This window comes from Microcaecilia unicolor, chromosome 5 (assembly GCF_901765095.1).
Source record: "Microcaecilia unicolor chromosome 5, aMicUni1.1, whole genome shotgun sequence".
NCBI classification, from domain to species: Eukaryota; Metazoa; Chordata; class Amphibia; order Gymnophiona; family Siphonopidae; genus Microcaecilia; species Microcaecilia unicolor.
The window spans coordinates 77995164-78016076 of record NC_044035.1 but is presented as its reverse complement, the minus strand read 5'-3'; the positions used below and the strand labels follow the sequence as shown (position 1 = coordinate 78016076).

Sequence of the window (20913 nt, the reverse complement as noted above, 5' to 3'; positions counted from 1 at the left end):
TTTGTAGTCCAGAGAATCTATCCAAGGTGGAAGAACCAGCCCGAGGAAACTTGGTGGAGCAGCGTGATCTGCCCTGTGACGTCATCTTTTGAGATGACAAGGAAGTTTAAAGCACAGCCACAGGTGTGTGGCGTGAAGGGGCATGACCAAAGGAGTATACCCCTTTGAAGACCAAGAGAAGCCAAGGGAGCTGGGAGAATGTTTTCCATTCTGTTGATTATGGGGAAGAGGAAAGGCTGCTGGAGGCCCCTTGCAAAGTCTGGTGTTAAACCATCTGATCCTACGGACAAGCATGTGAAGGTGGGCCTGTTTGAGTCTTCTGTTGTCTCCTCCTCTACTCCCCCCATCAGGAGTTTCACTAAGTAGTGGGGAGAGTCCTACCCTTCCCCCACCTATGGCTTCTTTAAGTCCAGAGGCTGTTAGGGATACCTTACCTTGTTGCCCTGATTCTCTGAGGGATAAATACTCTTCCCCTGATGCTCTTCCAATCTCACTACCAAATGAACCCTCCATTTCCTTGCCGCCAGTACTGTGGAGAGGAGATTACTCCTCAAGAGGAAGTGGAGGGTTGTACGGGGTTTAGAAAATCTCCTTTCTGGTCCAGTTTCTCAGTTATGTGATTTTTGTTCTCAAGTGGTCACAACAGTGCATGCTATGGACAAGAAATCTGCTGGAATGGAAGACTGTTTGTCTTCTATAGAGACTAAATGTGGGACTTTATAAAATAATGGTTCCTCTAGCATTAAGGGTAGTCTTTTTCTTCACTGACAGCTTGAGGCCATGGAGAATCAGACTAGAAATAGGAACCTGAGAATATTAAATTTTCCTATTTGTCCATTGCTTTCTTCTGAAATTCTGTTCTGGAAATATCTCAAGGAAGTCTTGGTAATACCAGAATCTGATAATATTTTAAATTTCCTTGTGCCTTTATATTTCCTCTAATATGAAACAGAGTGCCAAGGATGGTGACCCTGATGTCACAGGTCCAGTGGAACCTTTCAGTTTAACTTAGTTTCTTGAAACTTCTCAGGATAATTTCACACAGCAAGCTACCCTCTTGGTTTCTTTCATATCTGAAAAGGACAAATCATTGATATTGAAGTCTTATTTAAAGAAGAAAGATTACTTGTTTTGTGGAGGTAAACTTCAAATATTTCTTGATGTTGTTCAGGCCACACAAATGATATATGAAAAAATTCCTTCAATTAAAGTCCTATGTGCTTGCTTATAGGGGCAACTTTTTTTTCTTTTTTAATTCCCCTGCAAGTGCACAATAAAGGTTTCAGATTTAAGTTATATTTTATTTGATTCTTATCAGTCAGAACATTTTCTTATAGCTAAAGAGGCTAAGTGATTTGTTTGTAATTATCAGTTAGGTACAGCAATAAGAATACAATAGGTTTAACTGTATAGATGTTGAGGTAGCAGGATGTTTTCTTGCTTTGATTATTTAGATTGATTTCATTTTTTTCAAATGTCATATTGATGTGGACTCCCCCCCCCCCCCCTTTGGCATGTGTACATGTATGATCAAAAATTTCAGTTAAAAAACAAACAAACCCAAACTTTATAGATTTAAGCACATGGAATAATTATTTGAAAAACTCGATGGAGGCCACTGTTTCATTATAGCTTCTTCAGAGGTTCATACAGCATTTACTGATGTTCAGCAATATTGTGTTACATGGCTGCATTTTAGCTCTTGCTGCTCAGGAAAGTGCCATCAGCTTTGAGGTGGTGGTGGCCCTTCATCACCGTGCACCTTAAGGCCCACTGCATCTCCATCTCTTGGAGTGGAGTAGCCACCTAGTGGTTAGTACAGTGGCCTGATAACCTGGGGAACCGGGCTTGGTTCCCACTGTAGCTCCTTGTTAATCTGGGCAAGTCTTTAACCCTCCACTGCCCCAGGTACATAAGTGCCTGTATATAACATGTAAACCGCTTTAATTGTAACCCACAGAAAGGAAAGGTGGTATATCACGTCCCATCCCCTTTCTTCCTCCTCAATGTTAGTTTTCTTTTTTTTTGGGGGGGGGGGGGGGGGGGGGGGAGAGAAATCCCGTTATAAACCTGCAGGTAAAACTGGGCCACTACATGGCCCGAGATCTGCTGAAGGAATAATCAGTACACATGTAAAATGACTTGTTAAAGAGCATGAAGCAAATAAAAAGAATTGAAATGGCTTAGCAAGGTACAAAATATTAAGAACTGCTGGCATGGCAAGTCAGTATGTATTTAAAAAATGCTCTCCCCCCATTTTTGGAATCATGTTTCCCCATAAATAAATGAGTGTTCTGCCACTTAATTCAAAAAATATACCCCTGCAATGCTTTTATGATTTAGCAGATTTCAATAGCGCTGAACAGGAAAGCCAAAGGTAGCAACAGTGGAAGAGAGCTTCCTCTGTGCTACATAATGCCTTCACTGTGTTTTACCCCCCCTCCCCCTATGTCCAGCAACTGACCTGTGTCCCTGTCCCTTTCACATTGTTTCTCATGTTTCTTCTCCCTACCCCACCCCCCACTGCAGGGTCAGCGTCTCTCTTCCCTCCCCCCCCCCCACACCCCAGGGCCAGCATCTCTCTCTTCCCCCCACACCCCAGGGCCAGCATCTCTCTCTTCCTTTCTCCCCCCCCCCCCCACTGCAGGGCCAGCATCTCTCTCTTCCCCCCTCCCCCACTGCAGGGCATCTTTTTCTTCCCTCCCCCCCACACCGCAGGGCCAGCATCTCTCTCTTCCCTCCCCCCCCCCCAAACACTGCAGGGCTGGCATCTCTCTCTTCCCTCCCCCCCCCCCCAAACACTGCAGGGCTGGCATCTCTCTTTTCCCTCCCCCCCACACCAGCATCTCTCTCTTCCCTTCCCCCCTCCCCACCGCAGGGCCAGCATCTCTCTCCCCTCCCCCCTCTCCACCATGGGGCTGGTGTTTCTTCCATCCTGCCTTCTACAGTCCTTCACTTTAGGTTCAGTAGCAGTGGAAGTGCTGGGTTTCTCACAGAGGTAGAGGTAGAACTGAAGGCAGACCCCAGGGCCATCCCTCTGCCACATCTTGATGCAACTTCTTGTTGGTGGGACACAGGAGGGAAGGTCCCGGAGCCAGTCCAAGGGGGCCTGTCTTCAGTGTTTCTGTTGCTGGTGACCCACTGTAAGTTTGAAGAACTGGGGGTAGGAGATATGGTGGTGTATGTATAGATGCCAAACGGGAGTGAGGGTAGGGTGGAGAGGAGGGAGAGAAATACCAGATCATGAAGAGCAGGGAGTCAGGTGCTAATGGATGGAATAGGGCATTTCAGTGCAGCAGGTGGCAACTCCTACCAGTGAGTGGCCCTAGGCTTTTTGATGGGCTCATTAAATAGTAGCTATGCCTCTGTACACAACAAAAGAAATGGTGTATTAATGTCAAATTTAATGTCTCAAATATTGAAAATTACCAATATATGAGGCAAATGAGATTCCAAATGATTCATATATATATTGCAAATGTAGACAAGTTTTGTGATCAGTTAAAATGACAATATGGATTTTATAACAGATGTTCCCTCCAACATTATATGCCTAAGAACAAAGTCTAAAAGCCCACAACTTGGATTTATTATCATCTGTACACTCTGCTGCTAAAACTAAGCGTATTGTACTGTATCAATTATTTCCATCAAGGCCTTGTCTCATTATAGATTTTAAAAAATGTAGGGAAAAATATATTTTTAACTGTAGGCTCGTGTGTGTAAAGATGTAAAAAATGAATATGATCTTACCAAAATAGTCCTTTGTAGGTTTGAATTAACACTGCTGAACATCAATTTACCAACTATAGTGGCAATAGTGGGGAAGACAAGAGCTCCACATAATATGCGGGTAGCAGACACGTGATCTGCTAGAGGATTGGCTTCTGCTGGAATACGTGGAACAGGGCACCCAATGCCTAGAGAAACAGGACAAATATCACTTCAGCTTCCTGTAATAGAGGAAGAATTTTACATTGAGAAAAATATCTTTCCTAATCATTGGTAGTCATTTCTAGATATAGGTGCAAGTCTTTGTCCCAAAGAGATTAGACAGTGAGCATACATGAGGAAGTATGAGATAGTGAATTGCTTGCAGTAATATGGTTGCATAGAGAGGTAATGGAAGAAACAAGATCTAACATTTTGGCCACCTAAGTAAAGCTGATTTTCATCTGAATCTAGCCACCTAGATTTCAGGCTAAAAAGGTAATTTAATGCATTTATATTCCACCCAACCAACCAGTTAAGAGCAAATTACAGAAAAGAAAGGTTTCAATATAAATAAAAAGGAAAAAAAAAATCCATAAAATACAATATACAACCAACATTAGACATGAGGAGCAAATAAAACCCTTTCAGAGACTATTATGAAATACTAGTAAAAAAGGCCTGTTTCTGTTTGAAATGAAACGGGCGCTAGCAAGGTTTTCCTCAGAGTGTATGTTTCAGAAAGAGTGTGTGTGAGAGATGGAGTGTGTCTGTCAGAGAGAGAATGTGAGAGAGAGAGAGTGTGTTTGTGTGACAGAGAGAGTGTGTGTGTGAGTGAGACTCTGTGTGAGAGAGAGGGACAAAGAGATAGAGACTGTGTTTGTGTGACAGAGAGAGTGTGATAGACAGTGAGTGTGTCAGGGAGAGTGTATGTGAGAGACAGAGTGAGTGAGTGTGTGGTGGTGAACTGAGAGGGTGTGGCAGGGGGCTTGGAGGGGGGGTTGGCTGTGTTGTTGCTGTCTGGTATTAGTGTGGTGCTTTCTTGTGTGTGTTTTTTTTGGTTCGGGTGGGGGGGGGTGTGCCATGCTGGCAAAGTGGAGGGGGTCTTTGAGGATGGTTATTGTTGCAGGGGTGATAAGTACCTGTATACAATATGTAAGCCGCATTGAGCCTGCCATGAGTGGGAAAGCACGGGGTACAAATGTAACAAAAATAAAAAAAAAATTGTGCATCTCTCCATGTTCTGCATCAGTGTTTGAGTGTTTTTTGCTGGGGTTTTCAGGGGGGGTGGCGGTGTTTGTGTGTGTGGAAGTGATAGAGTGTGTCAAAGTTGGTGTGTGGGGTTGAGGAATTGTGTGTGTGTGTGGAGTTTATATTGTGTGTGTGTAACAATATAACAGGGAGGGGGTTGTCTGGTGAACTTGGAGGGGTTTGCTGCAGTGTGTTTTTATGAGAGGTGGAGGAATCTTGTTAGTTGGGTGGGGGGCCTTGGTCGGCAAACAGTGACAGTGTGGATGGTTTGTTTTTCACATGGAATACTCCCAGGAACCAGGTGCTTCCGGCTTTCACAGGGAGAGGAGGAGTGTGGAACCCCATAGGTGGCAAGAGGGCATTGTTTGGGTATGTTGTAACGGCGCATCACCAAGCCCCTACCCCCCCCTCGGCGTATCACCCGCCCCCTGGCGCATCACCAAGCCCCTCCCCCCCGCCCACATCAACCCCCTCAGCCCCCTTAGCCGCAAATACTAACTCTGTCCGGCCGCTGCTGCTGCTCCTGTTGAGCAGCAGCAGCCTGTACATAACGAAAAAAAGGAAAAAAAAATCTTACAACTAAAATGCACCTCCGTAGACAGCCATCTCACATTGGCTGACGTCTCTGCAGCTGCTCCTCCTCTCCCCTCTACGTCACTGCCCCTGGGGAGGAGCGCAGCGACATCAGAGGGGAGAGGAGGAGCGGCTGCAGAGACGTCAGCCAATGTGAGATGGCTGTCTACAGAGGTGCGTTTTAGTTGTAAGATTTTTTTTTTTTTTTTTTCGTTATGAACGGGCTGCTGCTGCTCAACAGGAGCAGCAGCAGCGGCCGGACAGAGTTAATATTTGCGGCTAAGGGGGCTGAGGGGGTTGATGTGGGCAGGGGGGAGGGGCTTGGTGATGTGGGAGGAGGGAGGGTGATATGCCGAGGTGGGGGTTAGGGGCTTGGTGATCCGTCGTTACAGAGGGCCTTGGGTGATGTGTGGGGGGGGGGGGGGGCAGGAGGGGAGGGGAGTGTCGCTGGACATGGGTGGCTGGAAGGGGGCAGGGGGAGGGGAGGGTCACAGCGCGGGTGGTTAGCAGGCAGTGTCGAGCGATTCCTAGGCAGGGGGAGGAGTAGGGAAACACACGTGTTTCCCTACTCCTCCCCCTGCCATTGTACACTCGCTGCAGCCGATTCGCTGCTCCCTGCTTCACGGCTCTTCCCCTCTCCCTAACGTCACTTATTATTCCATCTAACTCTGGCCGGAAACCACGGTTCCAGGCAGCCTCAGAATGTTGAAGATGAGAATTATTATATAGGATAGCATTTTCAACAAATAAAAACTAATGGTTAGATGGAGCCAAACAAATATTTGTTAAATAACCAGAACACCAAATTATGCCGGAATATCACAGCTGCAAATCCTCACACCCTTCTCTAGGATGACTCCCAGGACCACTGCAATCCACCCAGGGCCTCCACTCCAGGTGCCCAGCATTCCTACCAGCTGCCTTCCAGATGCAGTGGAGGACTTGCAGCCCATCTGCATGTGTTCAAAGTTTTTTCCGAGGTGACTCCCAGGGCCTCTGACCCAGGTGCCACATGCCTAACGGCGTGCAAAATATTTCTCTCTTCAGTTTGTATTTTCTCTCTGATATTCTCAATGACTCCAGTACAATTTCTCTTCTTGGTACTGTCCCTTCCTAATCTCTTTCTCCATCTGAAACCAGTATATACCTCAGAAACACATTGCCCATCTTCTGCTTTCATCATCTCACCATCTCTTTTGTCTTCTCCCTTCTTCTCAGCTCTCAGGCTTCAACATTTTTTTCCTTTCATTCAACCAGCTCCATTCTGTCTGAGTGCATCTCATCTTCGTCGCTGTTGCCATGCCACTCCTACTCTTCTCTGTACTCTCTTGCTCCTTTTCCTGCTCTCCACTGGGGATATCAACCTAATCTTGGTTCTCCACATCAGCTCTCATCCTATTTGTGCAGGTCACACCATGATGGCTCCAATCTAATTTCTCTCCTCTCCCCTTCTTCTCTACCTTTCTCATGTGCTCTGTGGAATACCAGCTCTGTCTCCAACAAACTTTCTTATATCCATGACCTCTATCTCTCGTAATCTCCATTTGCTTGCCCTACCTGAGACTTGGCTTTGCCCTGAAGACACTGCTCCAGTTGCTGTCCTGTGTCATGGAGGTTACCTTTTCTCCCATGCTCCTCGCCCGGTTGGCCACAGAGGTGGTGTTGGACTACTACTCTCGTCCTCTTGTAGATTTCAACCTCTTCTTCCACCTCAGTCTCACTGCTTTTCTTCCTTCGAAATCCACTCCATCCGTCTATTCTTCGAGTAGCAGTTATTTATCAACACCCTAATAAGTCCCTTTCTTCCTTTCTCACCAACTTTGACTCCCGGCTTTCCTTCTTTCTTGAACCTTCATCTCTTTCCATCATTTTGGGAGATTTTAACATTCATGCTAATGATCCCTCTGACTCATGCTTTTCAGTTTCTTACTTTAACGTCCTCTTTCAATCTTCAACTGTGCTCCACTACCCCTACTCACCAGAATGACTACTGACTTGATCTTGTCTTCTTTTCCAACTGCTCACTCTCCAGTTTCTGCAACTCAGTTCGTCCATTCTCTGATCATCATCTGATAACTTTCACACTTAAACATCCTCCCCAGTCCCGACCAATACATTTCGGAATCTTCAGGCTAATGACTCTTGCACTCTCTCCACCAGTGTTTCAATCTTCTTCTCAACCATTATGTTATCCAAGACTGTTAATAAGGCTTTCTCTTCCTATAATACTATTCTCTTCATGCAGCTTGTCCTCTTCTCTCTGCATCTCATCCACAAAACTTGTCCTCTTTTCTCTCCCTCTCATCCACGCAGCTTGTCTTCTTTTCTCTCCCTCTCATCCACACAGCTTGTCCTCTTCCCTTCCTCCTTCTCATCCATGCAGCTTGTCCTCTTCCCTCCCTCCTTCTCATCCACGCAGCTTGTCCTCTTCCCTCCCTCCCTCTCATCCACGCAGCTTATCCTCTTCCCTCGCTCCCTCTCATCCACGCAGCTTGTCCTCTTCCCTCCCTCCCTCTCATCCACGCAGCTTGTCCTCTTCCCTCCCTCCCTCTCATCCACGCAGCTTGTCCTCTTCCCGCGCTCCCTCTCATCCACACAGCTTGTCCTCATCCCTCCCTCCCTCTCATCCACACAGCTTGTCCTCTTCCCTCCCTCTCATCCACGCAGCTTGTCCTCTTCCCTCCCTCTCATCCACGCAGCTTGTCCTCTTCTCTCTCCCTCTCATCCACGCTGCTGGTCCTCTCCCTCATGCAGCATGTTTTTCAAACCTGCTCCCACCTTTCACAGCCCTGGTGGTCCAGTAGTCAGCAGGGGCAGAAGTGATCCTCATATGCTCCTGCCCATGCAGTCTCCACTCTCCTCCATAGTCCATACTATTGAAAATGTCAGCAGTAACTTTCAGTATGGAGGAGAATGGAACTGCATGGGTAGGAGCATATGAGGATCGCTCCTGCCCCAGCTGATTACAGCAACAACCGGGGCTCCAGCACACCACTGCCGCCATCTGAAACTAAACATGACCAAGACTGAGCTTCTTATCTTTCCCCCTAAACCCACCTCTCCCCTTCCCCTATTCTCTATCTCTGTAGATAGCACTCTCATCCTCCTTGTCTCATCAGCTCCATAACCTTTGACTCCTCTCTGTCTTTCTCTACACATATCCAACAGACTGCTAAAACCTGTCATTTTTTTTCTCTATAATACCACCAAAATTCATCCCTTCCTTTCTGAGAATATTACCAAAACCCTTATCACCTCTCACTTTGAGTACTGCAACTTGCTTCTCACTGGTCTCCTACTAAGCCATCTCTCTCCCCTTCAGTCTGTTCAAACGTCTGCTGCACCACTTATATTTTGCCAGTGTTACTATGCTCATATTTGCTGTCTCCTCAAGTCACTTCATTGGCTCCCTATCTGTTTCTGCATACAGATTGAACTCTTCTTACTGACTTAATTTACTCTGCAGCTCCTCAGTACCTCTCCACTCGTATCTCTTCCTACACTCCTGCCCGAAAACTCCGTTCATTGGGTAAATCTCTCTCAACTGTACCCTTCTCCTCCACTGCCAACTCCAGACTTCGTTCCTTTTATCTTGCTGCGCCATACGCCTGGAATAGACTTCCTGAGTCAGTAAATCAAGCCCTATCTCTGGCCATCTTCAAATCCAGTCTAAAAGTCCATTTTTTTAAAGCTGCTTTTAACTCCTAACCCCTAATCACTTTTTTAGTACCCATGTCTGTTGTATCATTCCCACCTTAAGTAATTCCCTTATTTATCCAGTTTGTCTGTCCTGATTAGATTGTAAGTTCTGTCAAGCAGGGAATGTCTCTTACATGTTCACGTGCACAGTGCTGCGTATGTCTAGTAGCGCTATAGAAATAAGTACTAATATATCATTCCTAATATTACAAATAGAAGATAGAAGAAGAGTCCAAAGTTTTGTTCCTTTAACTACCAATGTTCGTTGTTCTGTGGTTTTCAATTTACAAAGAACATTGGATTGGTATCTTATTTCTGCCACAGAATGCAGAGTTCATGAAGGGGAATAAAACTTAAACTCAGATAGCTAGGGTTAAATACAAAAAAAGAATTTTTAAAACAAAAATCAAAATCTTAAGCTCAAGTCTAGCCCTTACAGGTAACCAATACAACCGGATCAGATAGGGGTCTCCTGCTTACAACCAATTTTGCTGCAGCATTCGGAACTGCTTGCAAATTGCATATCTGCTTCTGTCCAAGCTTGTCCAAGCAGTCAAAGTTTAATCTAGCATGAGGGTGCCTAAACTTAGATCCCAGGTACTGGCAACCAGTGCTCAACGTAATTCCTCTTCTACCCATCTCAAAAAGAAATGTGGGGCTGCTAAGTTCTCTCAACTCAATAGAATTGCAAAATAAATCTACCCCTGAATGTCCCAAACCATTTGGAAGGATAATTGCGACTTTCCTCCTCCTTCTAGCTACTAGAGCTTACTGGCACTTAGTTTATTCCCTGTACTGTCAAGCAAGAGATTGATCCCCTATTTGACAGTGTGTACTGTCCTATTTATATTTATAAATTAATATAAATACTGTTTGTGGAAATTGGTGGTTGTTTGTATGGGTTAGGTCTACATATATCTTTTTGTCTACTTGTACAAAAAAATAAGCAGATCACACTTTCTCTTAAACGTACAAAACTGCCTATGGGAGAAGAAAATGTATTGCATTACCTGGAAATATACTATTCAAAATCTGTAACTTGTTTGAATATTTGCGCCATAACCTTAGCACATAATCCTCCCAGCGAATCATCTTGCCTAGAATCAGCATAACTGGGATGGTAGGCAATCCGATCAAGAGGAATAAAGGATCAGCTCTCTCCATAACATCAAGACCTTCTTTATGACCAACAACCTATACAACAGAATACAAATAAAAACTATTTTTCAGAACACAGCACTACGTTAAGAAAATGGTCACAAACAGGGTATCATTTGCTTTTCTGCACTGTTTTATTTTATGTCACCAATTATTCAAAGGACTGAAGACAGGTAAACAGGGAGAGTATGAGGGAGCCTGGCATTACATACCAGCTAGGCTTACCACACTGATAAGATTATTATTTGAATTTTAGCCACACCCTTTTCTTAATCTCATTTCCCTTCTAGTCCTGCCTAATTTTGCTCTCACCTATCCACCCGTAACTACTTGTTTGTCCTTGAGATAGTCTAAATCCCTGGTTACTTACTGCAAATGTATTAATTTGCTTCTTGAAGTTATTGTAATTTGTATTCTATTCTGTACATTATGTTTTACTCACTTTATTGTTTGTAAGCCACATTGAACTTGAGTCTATTTCGGGTTAATGTATAAGATATATGTAGGTAAGTGTCGTGAATAAATAAATAAATATTATGGAATCACTATTCATTCATTTCAGTATTTATATACTGCTTAGACCTAAGAGGTTTAGTTTCATTTTACAGGTACTAGGTCTGTCCCTAGTGGGCTCACAATCAAAGTAGTACATTGTACTACTGCTGTATCTGGGCCAATGTAGGGTTAAGTGACTTGCCCAGGGAAACACAGAGCTGCAGAGGGAATTGAACCTGGTTCAACCCACTGCCAACCATCAGGGAGCAGTGGGAATCAAACTCAGTTCCCCAAGCCTACAACCTGCTGCGCTAATCATTAGGCCACAACCTGTTGCGCTAATCATTAGGCCACTCCTCCACTCCTATTCAAGTGTCTTGAGTCCAAGAAATTATAGGTCAATCTCACTTCATGATATTTCATAGCAAAGGCAGCAAAGTCCATGACACCAAGGAATCTCCAAGTCTCGATAAACTCATAGGAACCAGGTGGGCACTTCCTTTCTCCTACTATAGGTTCCCCACCCTATCTATCCCTCAAACACCTAATTGCCACTACTGGGCAGGCTGGGGAAGCATTAGCAGCAGTGCTTCAGGCCACATCATCTTCTTCGGCCTACCAGAGCCAGACTCTTGTTTTCAACTACGTGACAGTGAGGGGCATTTTCGAAAGAAATGTCTAAGTTGGGATTTGGATGTCTTTGTAAAATGTTCAAATTTGGAGGCAGGGAAAAGGTAATTAAAAAAAAAAAATGGACGTCCATCCTTGTTTTCGAAAATACCATGGACATCTTTGGATTAGGACGTCTTTGATTTTCGTCCATTTTCGAAGGCAAAGACATCCAAATGCAAGACGTCGGTTTAATGGTTAGTGCAGCGAGCTTTGATCCTGGCAACATGGGTTCAATTCCCACTGCTGCTCCTTGTGACTTTGGGCAAGTCAAATGCACAAGGGGCATTTTTGAATATGACATCTAAGCCTGAATTTGGACGTTTTTTGTAAAATGTCCAAAATCAGAACAGGAAAGGTAATTTTCTACAGAAAAAAAAAAAAAGTTTCTTTTCCTTTTGAAAGTGCTGTTTGGAAAAATGTTGGTGATTTCGGGGAGGAAGGGGAGTTGATCCTTGAGTCCCTCCAGTGGTCATCTGGTCATTTGGGGCACCTCTTGTGTGGAGTAGAGGAGTAGCCTAATGGTTAGCGCAGCAGACTTTGATCCTGGGGAAGTGGGTTCAATTCCCACTGCAGCTATTCGTTATAAAAACAGGTCTAGCTCAAAATGTCTAAGTTTTAGTCTTGGACGTCTTTGTTTTGTTCCATTATTGCTGAAAGATGTCCATGTCTTAGGAACGCCCAAGTCCCGCCTTGAACACGCCCCTAGCACGCCCCCTTGAGATTTGGACGTCCTTCTGATGGACTGCAGTTGGGAACATCAAAAATCGGGTTTCGATTATACCCATTTGGACGTCCCTGGGAGATGGATGTTAATATTCCGATTTATGTCAAAAGATGGACGTCCATCTCTTTCGAAAATGAGCCTGAGTAAGGGGTCCCATATAATTCAAATGAAAGGCTGGTCTAGAGCAGCACACCAACAGAATGTGGTCCAAGGCACCACTGCTCTAACTCCTCTTCCTGACAGTCAGATGGACAGAAGAGATAAAATGGAGGATACGTGGAGAGTAAAGGCGAGGGTGGAAAGTCTGTGAGGGAACAAAGTCAAAGGGATGGGTGAGAGAGACAAAGAGGGGGGGGATGTTTATGTTTATTTAAAACCTTAATATACAAGCCTGGGCTGACAAACAGATTACAGAGGTGCACATAGTGGAAAAAAAATAGAAAGGAAGTACGATGGATTAAAGGAGAGACCCATACATAGCTTGAGGAGAGCCATACACTGCATACTGAAAAATCCAGCAACCCACAGGACACCTAGCGTCCTGCCAGCTCACCATAAGCAATAGCAAAAGTGTTTTCATAAGGGTTTTCAATTTTATACAACAGTTGACTGTGGATGGAGAGTGGAAGATTGTTCCACAACTTTGGAGCTAGGAAAAAGAAAGCAGATTGTCAAGTAGATTCATAGTGAGCCTGTTCTGGACTTGGGAGAACCAGATGATGCAAGTCCAACGATCTTAAGGAATGTGTAGGTGAATATGGAATGGTTAATAATGACAACTATGGTGGAAAGCCTAAATAGTACACCTTATGCGCAAGACCAAGAATTCTGAAAGCAATATGAAATGAAACGGAGAGCTAATGCAATCCTATCAACAGGTGTTTAACATGCTCAAACTTATATGCTCTAAAAAGTAGTCTGGCTGCAGAGTTACGCAACATTCGGAGTCTTTTCAACTGTAAGGATGATAGACCTGCATAAACAGAATTACAATAATCCAGTCTGGAAAAAACAAGGGCATGTAGAGATGAAAAATCAAGAATGCTACACAGATACCTTATTCAGTGTAGGGAAGTATAGCCCTATTTTTGTACATCTGAAATATGTTCATGAAATGATGAGAGTCAATCCTAACACCTAAGTAGCAAAATCATTGGAAAGAAGGAATGGCAATGTCAAATACAGAGTGATGAATTTGGCGGTGGTAAAGATCCAATTATCCAATAAGCGACTGACACCCAATTGGCGAATGTCTTGAGACAGATCCATAATTTATGAAGATTGATTATGAGCGGGGACATATTAGGATGTCATCAGCATAGAAGTAAAATTTAATATTGAATGAGGGTTGCTAGAGAGCTAAGGAAAATATTAAACAAGAGTGAATAGATAGAGCCTTGTGGAAAACCACACATGACAGAGTGGGAAGCAGAACTACCAACAGAAAATTTGACTATAAAGGAATGACTTTGTAGAAAAGAAGAAAACCAGATAAACCAATAGATACCAGCCAGTATAAAAGAAGAAAGTGATCAACTAAGTCAAAGGCTGTAGAAAGGTCAAGAGAGACTACTAAACAAATTCCGATCCAATCAAGAAGTGCAAGTCGCTGACGAGGGAAGTAACCGCAATCTCAGTTCTATTATGTTGTCTAAATTCAGCATGTTGGGTGTGAAGAATAGGTCAATGTTCAATGTGGGAGTACTCGAGAAAAAACTACCTTTTCAGTTAGCTTTGCAAGAAAACAGATTTAAAAATGGGACAATAATTAGAGGGTAAGGCTGTATCCAGAAAGGGTTTCTTTAGAAGAGGATGGGCATTGCCTCTTTCCAGATAGAAGGTATAGTGCTGTCTTGAGGCTAAGGTTAATAATGGATAAAACTATAGGGAATAGACTAGTAGCAGGGAAGAGGATCTAGAGCAGTGGTTCTCAACCAGTGTGTTGGGACACATAGGTGTGTCCCCAACAGGTGGAAGGTGTGTAAAAAATTTTTTGTTATACACAGCAAACCTGTGCTTTCCTTTAATTCCAGAGATATAAAAAGCCAAACGTTACAATTCTTTCGTGCCGCAAATTTTTCGGACCAAGTTTGCTCCAAGTTTTCTTCATGGAAATCGCTCATGAAGATTTTTTTTATTATTTTGTTTAATAGAGCGCAAAAAGTTGTACAAGATGGCCAAGTTTTGTTTCAACAAAATATTGCCGGAGATACAGTGTCTCGAAGTTGCCAAAATCTCGGAGTCATACCATAGAAGGCTGCAGTATGGGGTCAAACAGATTACTATATCTCAGCAAGTATTGCATCAGCGAACGTAAAACTTTACCAGTGTTCATTGGGGACATGTATGAACGTTCACAGAAAATTTCATCGAAATCCGTAATGGTCGAGCAGGGCACTTCTCTGAAATCAGACCACTTGATATGGAATGACCCTAACGCGCCTTAGTAAACAGGGCCCAAAGAGAAGCTAGCATGAAACTGGGGCTTAAGGCATCCTTTCCCCATGATCAGGAAGACAAGTAGAATCAGTTAATACAGTGCCTGGGGAATCTCTTCCCCTCTATAGATGGAGGAGGAACAGAAGCTTGGAGAAAGGAGAATCTGTTCCCTGTGGGCTTAGAAGATATAACAGTACAAAACCTCTTGCCGCACACTACATCCTGATATCCCAGCGCTGTGTGCATCTAGTAGCGCTATACAAATGCTAATAATAATATCCCATAGTTTTAGAATGCTGAGGGCTGTTGGAGCAGGGAAAAGAATGATAGAACATTGGTACGGAGAGTGTCATGGAAGAAAGGAAGGAAAAAGAGGGCTGCAGGCTAGTAAGAGAAGCCTTTGAAAGGGAGTGGGAGAAAAGGTTATAGCAGGCAGAATCATGGTCAGAATCCTGGTTTCAAGAGTTCCCCCATTTCCCTCAATCATAGCAACAAGAGCATCAACTGGCAAGTCTTTCTGAAGTGGAATAACTTTGTTGGCAAAAGCTGTTACAGCTAAATTGCATGAACAGAGGTGAATAGAGGAAGAGGATGGTCTATCGCCTTAGCCCCTTATCAGTACTCAGCTTCAATGAAGTCTAATGCTGACTGCTTGTGCAGCTTCTATGTCCTTCCATGTTATGCCAATGGTACTGAACTGGACTTATCTGACTCAATGATCATTACATCAGCTCTAGCCAGATTCAATATCCAGGTGCTGCCATCCATAGAAGCAGCATTTACACCCAGGCAGATTCCACATACATCATGGAGTCTATAATGGCCAAATGTGGCTGCATTGCGAAGCACTTGTTAAAGACGTTGGCCTTATATTTTGGAGCACTCAATGAGGAACAGCTGTAGTGAAAACAAGTAATTTTCATAAAAAATCAAAATGCAACCTAATGCTCTCGATGACTGGAACCACACAGTAGTCATAAAGGAAACTTAAAAATAGACTGAAGAGAAAGGGATGAATAAAACTGGACTGCAAGCAGCAGAAAACCATTTTTTTTTTAAAGAAAAACACTCTCAAATGAAGTTAAGGAAAAAAGGGTGAGAACTCATCAGATATTGACCATTGGGTTCTATGGTAAAGAACAGAACTGTGAGGGGCCCCACGGCATACTGTAACACAGAAAATGCCACTCTCATACTCAGTGGAACACTGTCAGAGAGTTCTGAGTTGATAAATAGCTCTGATCTAGGTTGTCGGATGACAACATCCATATTTGAGGGCTGTATATCCTGCTTGTCCTCTGAGAAAATCAGATGAAGACTTAAATACTGTATGCGCTTTGGTGCAAAGAGACACACTCCCATATCCATGGTGGGTATCTTCATTCAGAATAATTTTGCCCAGTATTTCTAAAACCTAGATTTTAATATGGTCCATATCTACTAGGTATACTTGATGGGCTTATTAGTCTTTTATTTTCCATCATCTATATTAATTATAGTATGGAAACAGCTCAGAGTCCTATGAAAACAGAGAGAATTAGTCATCAGTGACTATTAGTAAAGATGTTAATTAACATTGATATTTAAGCATACCATTTTCTTTTCTTATTCTGATTATTCATTAGTAGCTTGAAAAGTTTTTTTTAATTAACAAAACATTTTTCTGAGCTAGAAGCCAGATAATTAAAGGCATGCATATAAAATCTGACAGAACTGATGTGTACTTAAAACTAAAAGACAATTTTTGAGCACATTTTAACTTGGCATATTTACAAGTAAGAAACACAAAGGCAAAAATAATTTTACAAAATCAGATCCAGGCAGATTTCAATATGGTGGCCACAAGCTGACCTGGTATGGCATGGTCTGATTATCTTGGGTATGGTTAAAAAGAAGGGTAGACACCTGACATACTTCTCCCAGACTGGGATGCCAGCTCCCTCAGACTCAATTGATACATTTGTTGTTTGTGCGAGGGCTCAAGTAGCTGGATCTGATGATGCCCCATTCGGAACTGTTTGACACGTAGGAGACCCCCAATGCTGCTTTGAAGCTTCATGTCACTCTCAGCCTGGATTCCAGAGATCCTCTGCTGCAACCCCATATGCAAAGTAGTGTCTCCTCAAAGGAAGGTAAGGAACGCGATGGTGAGAGATTATAACTGAGCCAGCTGAATAGAAGAAAGTGCCCGAAGATGGTAAAAAGATCATGAATGGCAGTGGTGGACAGTGGAAAACACAAGCTGGCTGAAGAGGGCTCACAGGTATTTTGGGCCATGTCTGCTACTGTGGATTTATTTAGCACTCGCCTTTAGCACTTACTGTAGCAGGACTTGCTTATCTATTCTTACCCTAGCTAAGATTATACTCATGCACTTTTCTTTAAATTACCATACTTTTACACATATAGGGCTAGATTCTATATAAAATGCCTAAAATATTGGTGCAAAAAAAAAAAAAAAATACACCTAGACATATTCTATATAAAATGCCTAAAATATTGGTGCAAAAAAAAAAAATACACCTAGACATATTCTATAAAGTATGCTTAAATTTAGGCATACTTTATAGAATACGCCTAAATTTCCACACGGTTTATAGAATACGCCAAGAGCCTATCTGCATGACTAAATTTAGTCGTGGAAAGTTACGCAAATAAATCTTTGTGTAAATGCAAACGCCTAAATTAGGCACAGACTGGGTGTATTCAATAACAGCTCACATAGATTTTAGAAATGCCTCCGACCAGCCCATTCCACGCCCCTTTTTCAACTATGTGACTCAGAATTTACGAGTATCATGTTAAAGAATACGCTTAGACAGTGTGTGTAAATTATAATTAATGCCAATTAGTGTTAATTGCCAATTATCAGCACTGGCTTAACTAATTAAGCTGCGCACACAAATCCAGGATACGACTGGATTTGTACGCACAACTTAAGTCATGCTATATAGAATCCAGGGGATAATGTGCACCTTATGTAAGTTTTTACCAACTGTGACACTCCCCCTGCGCACATGAGGCGTGATACACAAAAGGTGTTTTCTGTTTTTTTAAACACACAACTACTGCCTTCAGGCTCCCCCCTCCTCGAAGTCCTCTGAGCACCAGTGTCTCCTCCTTCCCTTGGCTGCCTTCCTGAAGTCTGCTCTCTTTTCTCTCCCCACAGCCCTTCTTGTTTTAGTAATCCATTCTAGTGGGCACTCTCAAAGGCAACCTTGCGTGTCATGGGGGAGGGGGGGCCTTTCCTTCTCTGATGCAACTTCCTGCATATGCATCACAGAATGAAAGGCCCCTGATGACACACAAGGTTGCTTGTAAGAGTGCCCGCTAGAACGATTACTAAAACAAGAAGGGCTGCGGGGAGAGGACGGACAGGACAGCAGACAGCAGGAAGGCAGTCAAGGTGAGGAGGAAACCCTGGCGCTCGAAAGACTTCAGAGAGGGGGGGAAGCCCATAAGGCGGCCTCTACCACCTGCCCAAGCGGGACAATTTCAAGGATGAAGGGTATTTTCATGCATATAGCAAGTGGGCGTGTTATACTAGGTTTCTGTTTCTTAAACAGCATGTGCACCCAATTTGTCAACTCCTGTTTCTACTCAATAAGTCTTTAATTTATATTGAGATCTGAGCCTTTAGGGTAGGTTTGCTATGGCCTTTTGCCATGTTTTTTTTTTTTGGGGGGGGGGGGGGAGGGGTTGTTTTACTTTTCTTTTCTTCAGTCTTGAAATCCTTATTGTGGACCTTAGTGAGCAGTTGAAAGGGTTTTTTTTAAATTTAGTTTTCATAATGTATTAGATTTTCTTGAAATATGGAGCTCCATTTCTGTACACATCTTTCTGCTTTATTGTACAGAAATTACAAAAATAAAAGAAAAATATGGGATCCCAAAAGAAACAAAAACAAAATTTGCCACATAAAATTTTGAGCACTCTAATTTTTTTCATAAATAAAATGCAAACAAATACAATTTTAAGAAGTGAAACATGAAAAACAAACATCTGAATTCCAAGTGTTTCAAGATCCAAAGACTAGGAAAGAATACAAATTGAGATTTCATACCACATATGAATCTGATCATGTGGCATATTGCATTGTCTGCCCCTGCAAGAAACTGTATATTTGTCAAATGTCAAGACAGTTACGGTTGTGGATAAATGAACTTCAGAGCTGTGTGAAAAACAAACATTTAGATGCCCCTTTAGTCAAACATTGTGTGGAATTTCAGCACTTTTTTAAAGAGCTAAGCTGCTCTGTGATAGATCAGGTTCCACCCAATAAATGGGGAGGTGATCGTAAAGAGACAGCAATAGTGGGAGCAATACTGGATATATACTTTAGGAACAGAAGCACTAGCAGGTTTAAATACGGCTTTGAAGTGGCAATGTTTTCTTTAGAAGACTTGATGATTTAAAATTTCTTCTACAAGTTTCTATATTACATTTAATATTTTGTTTATGTCGTTCAGACGAGAGTGTGATTCTGATTGGAAAGTTTAAAGTAATTATGCTGTCAGTGTTCTCCGACTACTTGGTTTGAAGAAAAGCTTTTAAATTGGATCACCATGTTTTTTCATTGTGAATCACTGCAAAGAGTTCATGTCACATAAAGTATGCACTCTAAGTTGTTGTTGCTATGGTTTTTTTTAAGCACTGCATTAATTATGTTTTTGTTCCAGAGGTTTTCATATTCTCCTGATGCAGCAGCGAGGTCGACAGCTGTAAAATAGTGGCCATCTTCGGAAAGAAGCCGTTGAGCTATATTTAAAAATGTTTTAAGTTAACTGCTGCTTTTTCCATGAATGTTTGCCGAGTGAATGAACACTATGATTTTTGATGCACAAATTTAAAAGACAAAAACCCCACACACAATAAAACAGATTACCTGCATCACTGTTACAGCTCCATACGTAACAGCAGTCCAGTAGATGGAGCCCACCATAATCCCTGCTGCTGCAAATGGACACGCTTTGGAGATCAACCTGTCTGCAAGGTCAAAGACATAAACTACCGGACCTGCAATGACAAAAAAAAAAAAAAGGCAGTTAAAAAAAATATATATATATGAAAAAGGTATTCACTACATACACAGACACACTCAGAATAATCTGCTTTTGGATGATACAAGTAGTTCCATAGGAGCAGCCTTTAGATCCATTCATGACTCTTGGGGCCGACCCTTCTAATAGCTTTTCCTACTAATATGAAGTGGCTGATTCTTGATTTATTACTTGTCTCTGAAGTTTCTGAGGGGACAAAGCTGTTTTATAATGTGGCTGTAAATTGCTGAGATTATATGGTAACTTTTCTGAGAAGGAAGAAGGATCATTTCCCAAAAGAATAGGAGAAAAAGGAACAGATTACTCTCTTAAGAAACTGTATTGATTCAGCAAACTTTCTACATGTTTTGGATACCAAGGTTCTACACCTGATGGAACGTCCTAACAAACACTGGACGTATGGAATGCTATATTGGAGCGCACTATATTAGAATCTCTCTTACATAAAAGATGATTAAGAAGAAGCAATACCATGAATCTAGTTCACAGGAAAATACAGCTAAGAAAAAGGATGATGCGCCAGCTGGAGCATAATTGGAAGAAATATGGGACTGATGAATTCAAATTAGGCTGGAGAATCAAACATTTTATAAACAGAATTTTGCAATTCAACAACTCTGGAAAAGGAATTGGCTTTTTTTTTTTGTTTGGGAGTTTATGAACACTGCCAAAACTAGTATATCATCTGGGCAGCTTCAACCTGACTGCTAAGAATGAGCAGGTTCCCTTAAGAAAATGCTATTCTGGAATGAGTTGGGTGAATTGTTAAGAGACTTCACCTCACTCATTTGAATGCATTTTCTTGGAAAGGGGATATCATCAATTTCTTGGCAAGTCCGATATGTTTCCTGTAGAAGAGGTGAGGAAGTGGAGTGGCCTAATGGTTGCGTACCTGGGGATCTGAATTTGATTCCCACTGCTGCCTGATGGTCAGCAGTGGGTTGAGATCCTAGGGAACCAGGTTCGATTCCCTCTGCAGCCCCATGTGACCTTAGGAAAGTCACTTAACCCTCCGTTGCCCCAGGTACAACAGTAGTACAATGTACTACTTAAGATTGTGAGCCCACTACGAACAGACCTAGTACCTATAAAATGAAACTGTAAACCGCTTAGGTCTAAGCGGTATATAAA

The 20913-nt window shown here is 42.6% G+C and overlaps 1 protein-coding gene across 1 annotated transcript in view; it reads right to left on the bottom strand.

Moving 5' to 3' along the window:
- Positions 1-20913, bottom strand: part of MARCHF5 (membrane associated ring-CH-type finger 5) — a 54434-nt gene that overhangs the window by 6304 nt on the left and 27217 nt on the right. Inside the window, exons 3-5 of the mRNA XM_030203003.1 lie at positions 19608-19738; positions 10245-10428; positions 3754-3920 (exon numbers count right to left, since the gene is read on the bottom strand). Coding sequence (XP_030058863.1) covers positions 3754-3920; positions 10245-10428; positions 19608-19738 — 482 coding nt within the window. The remainder of the gene's footprint in view (positions 1-3753; positions 3921-10244; positions 10429-19607; positions 19739-20913) is intronic.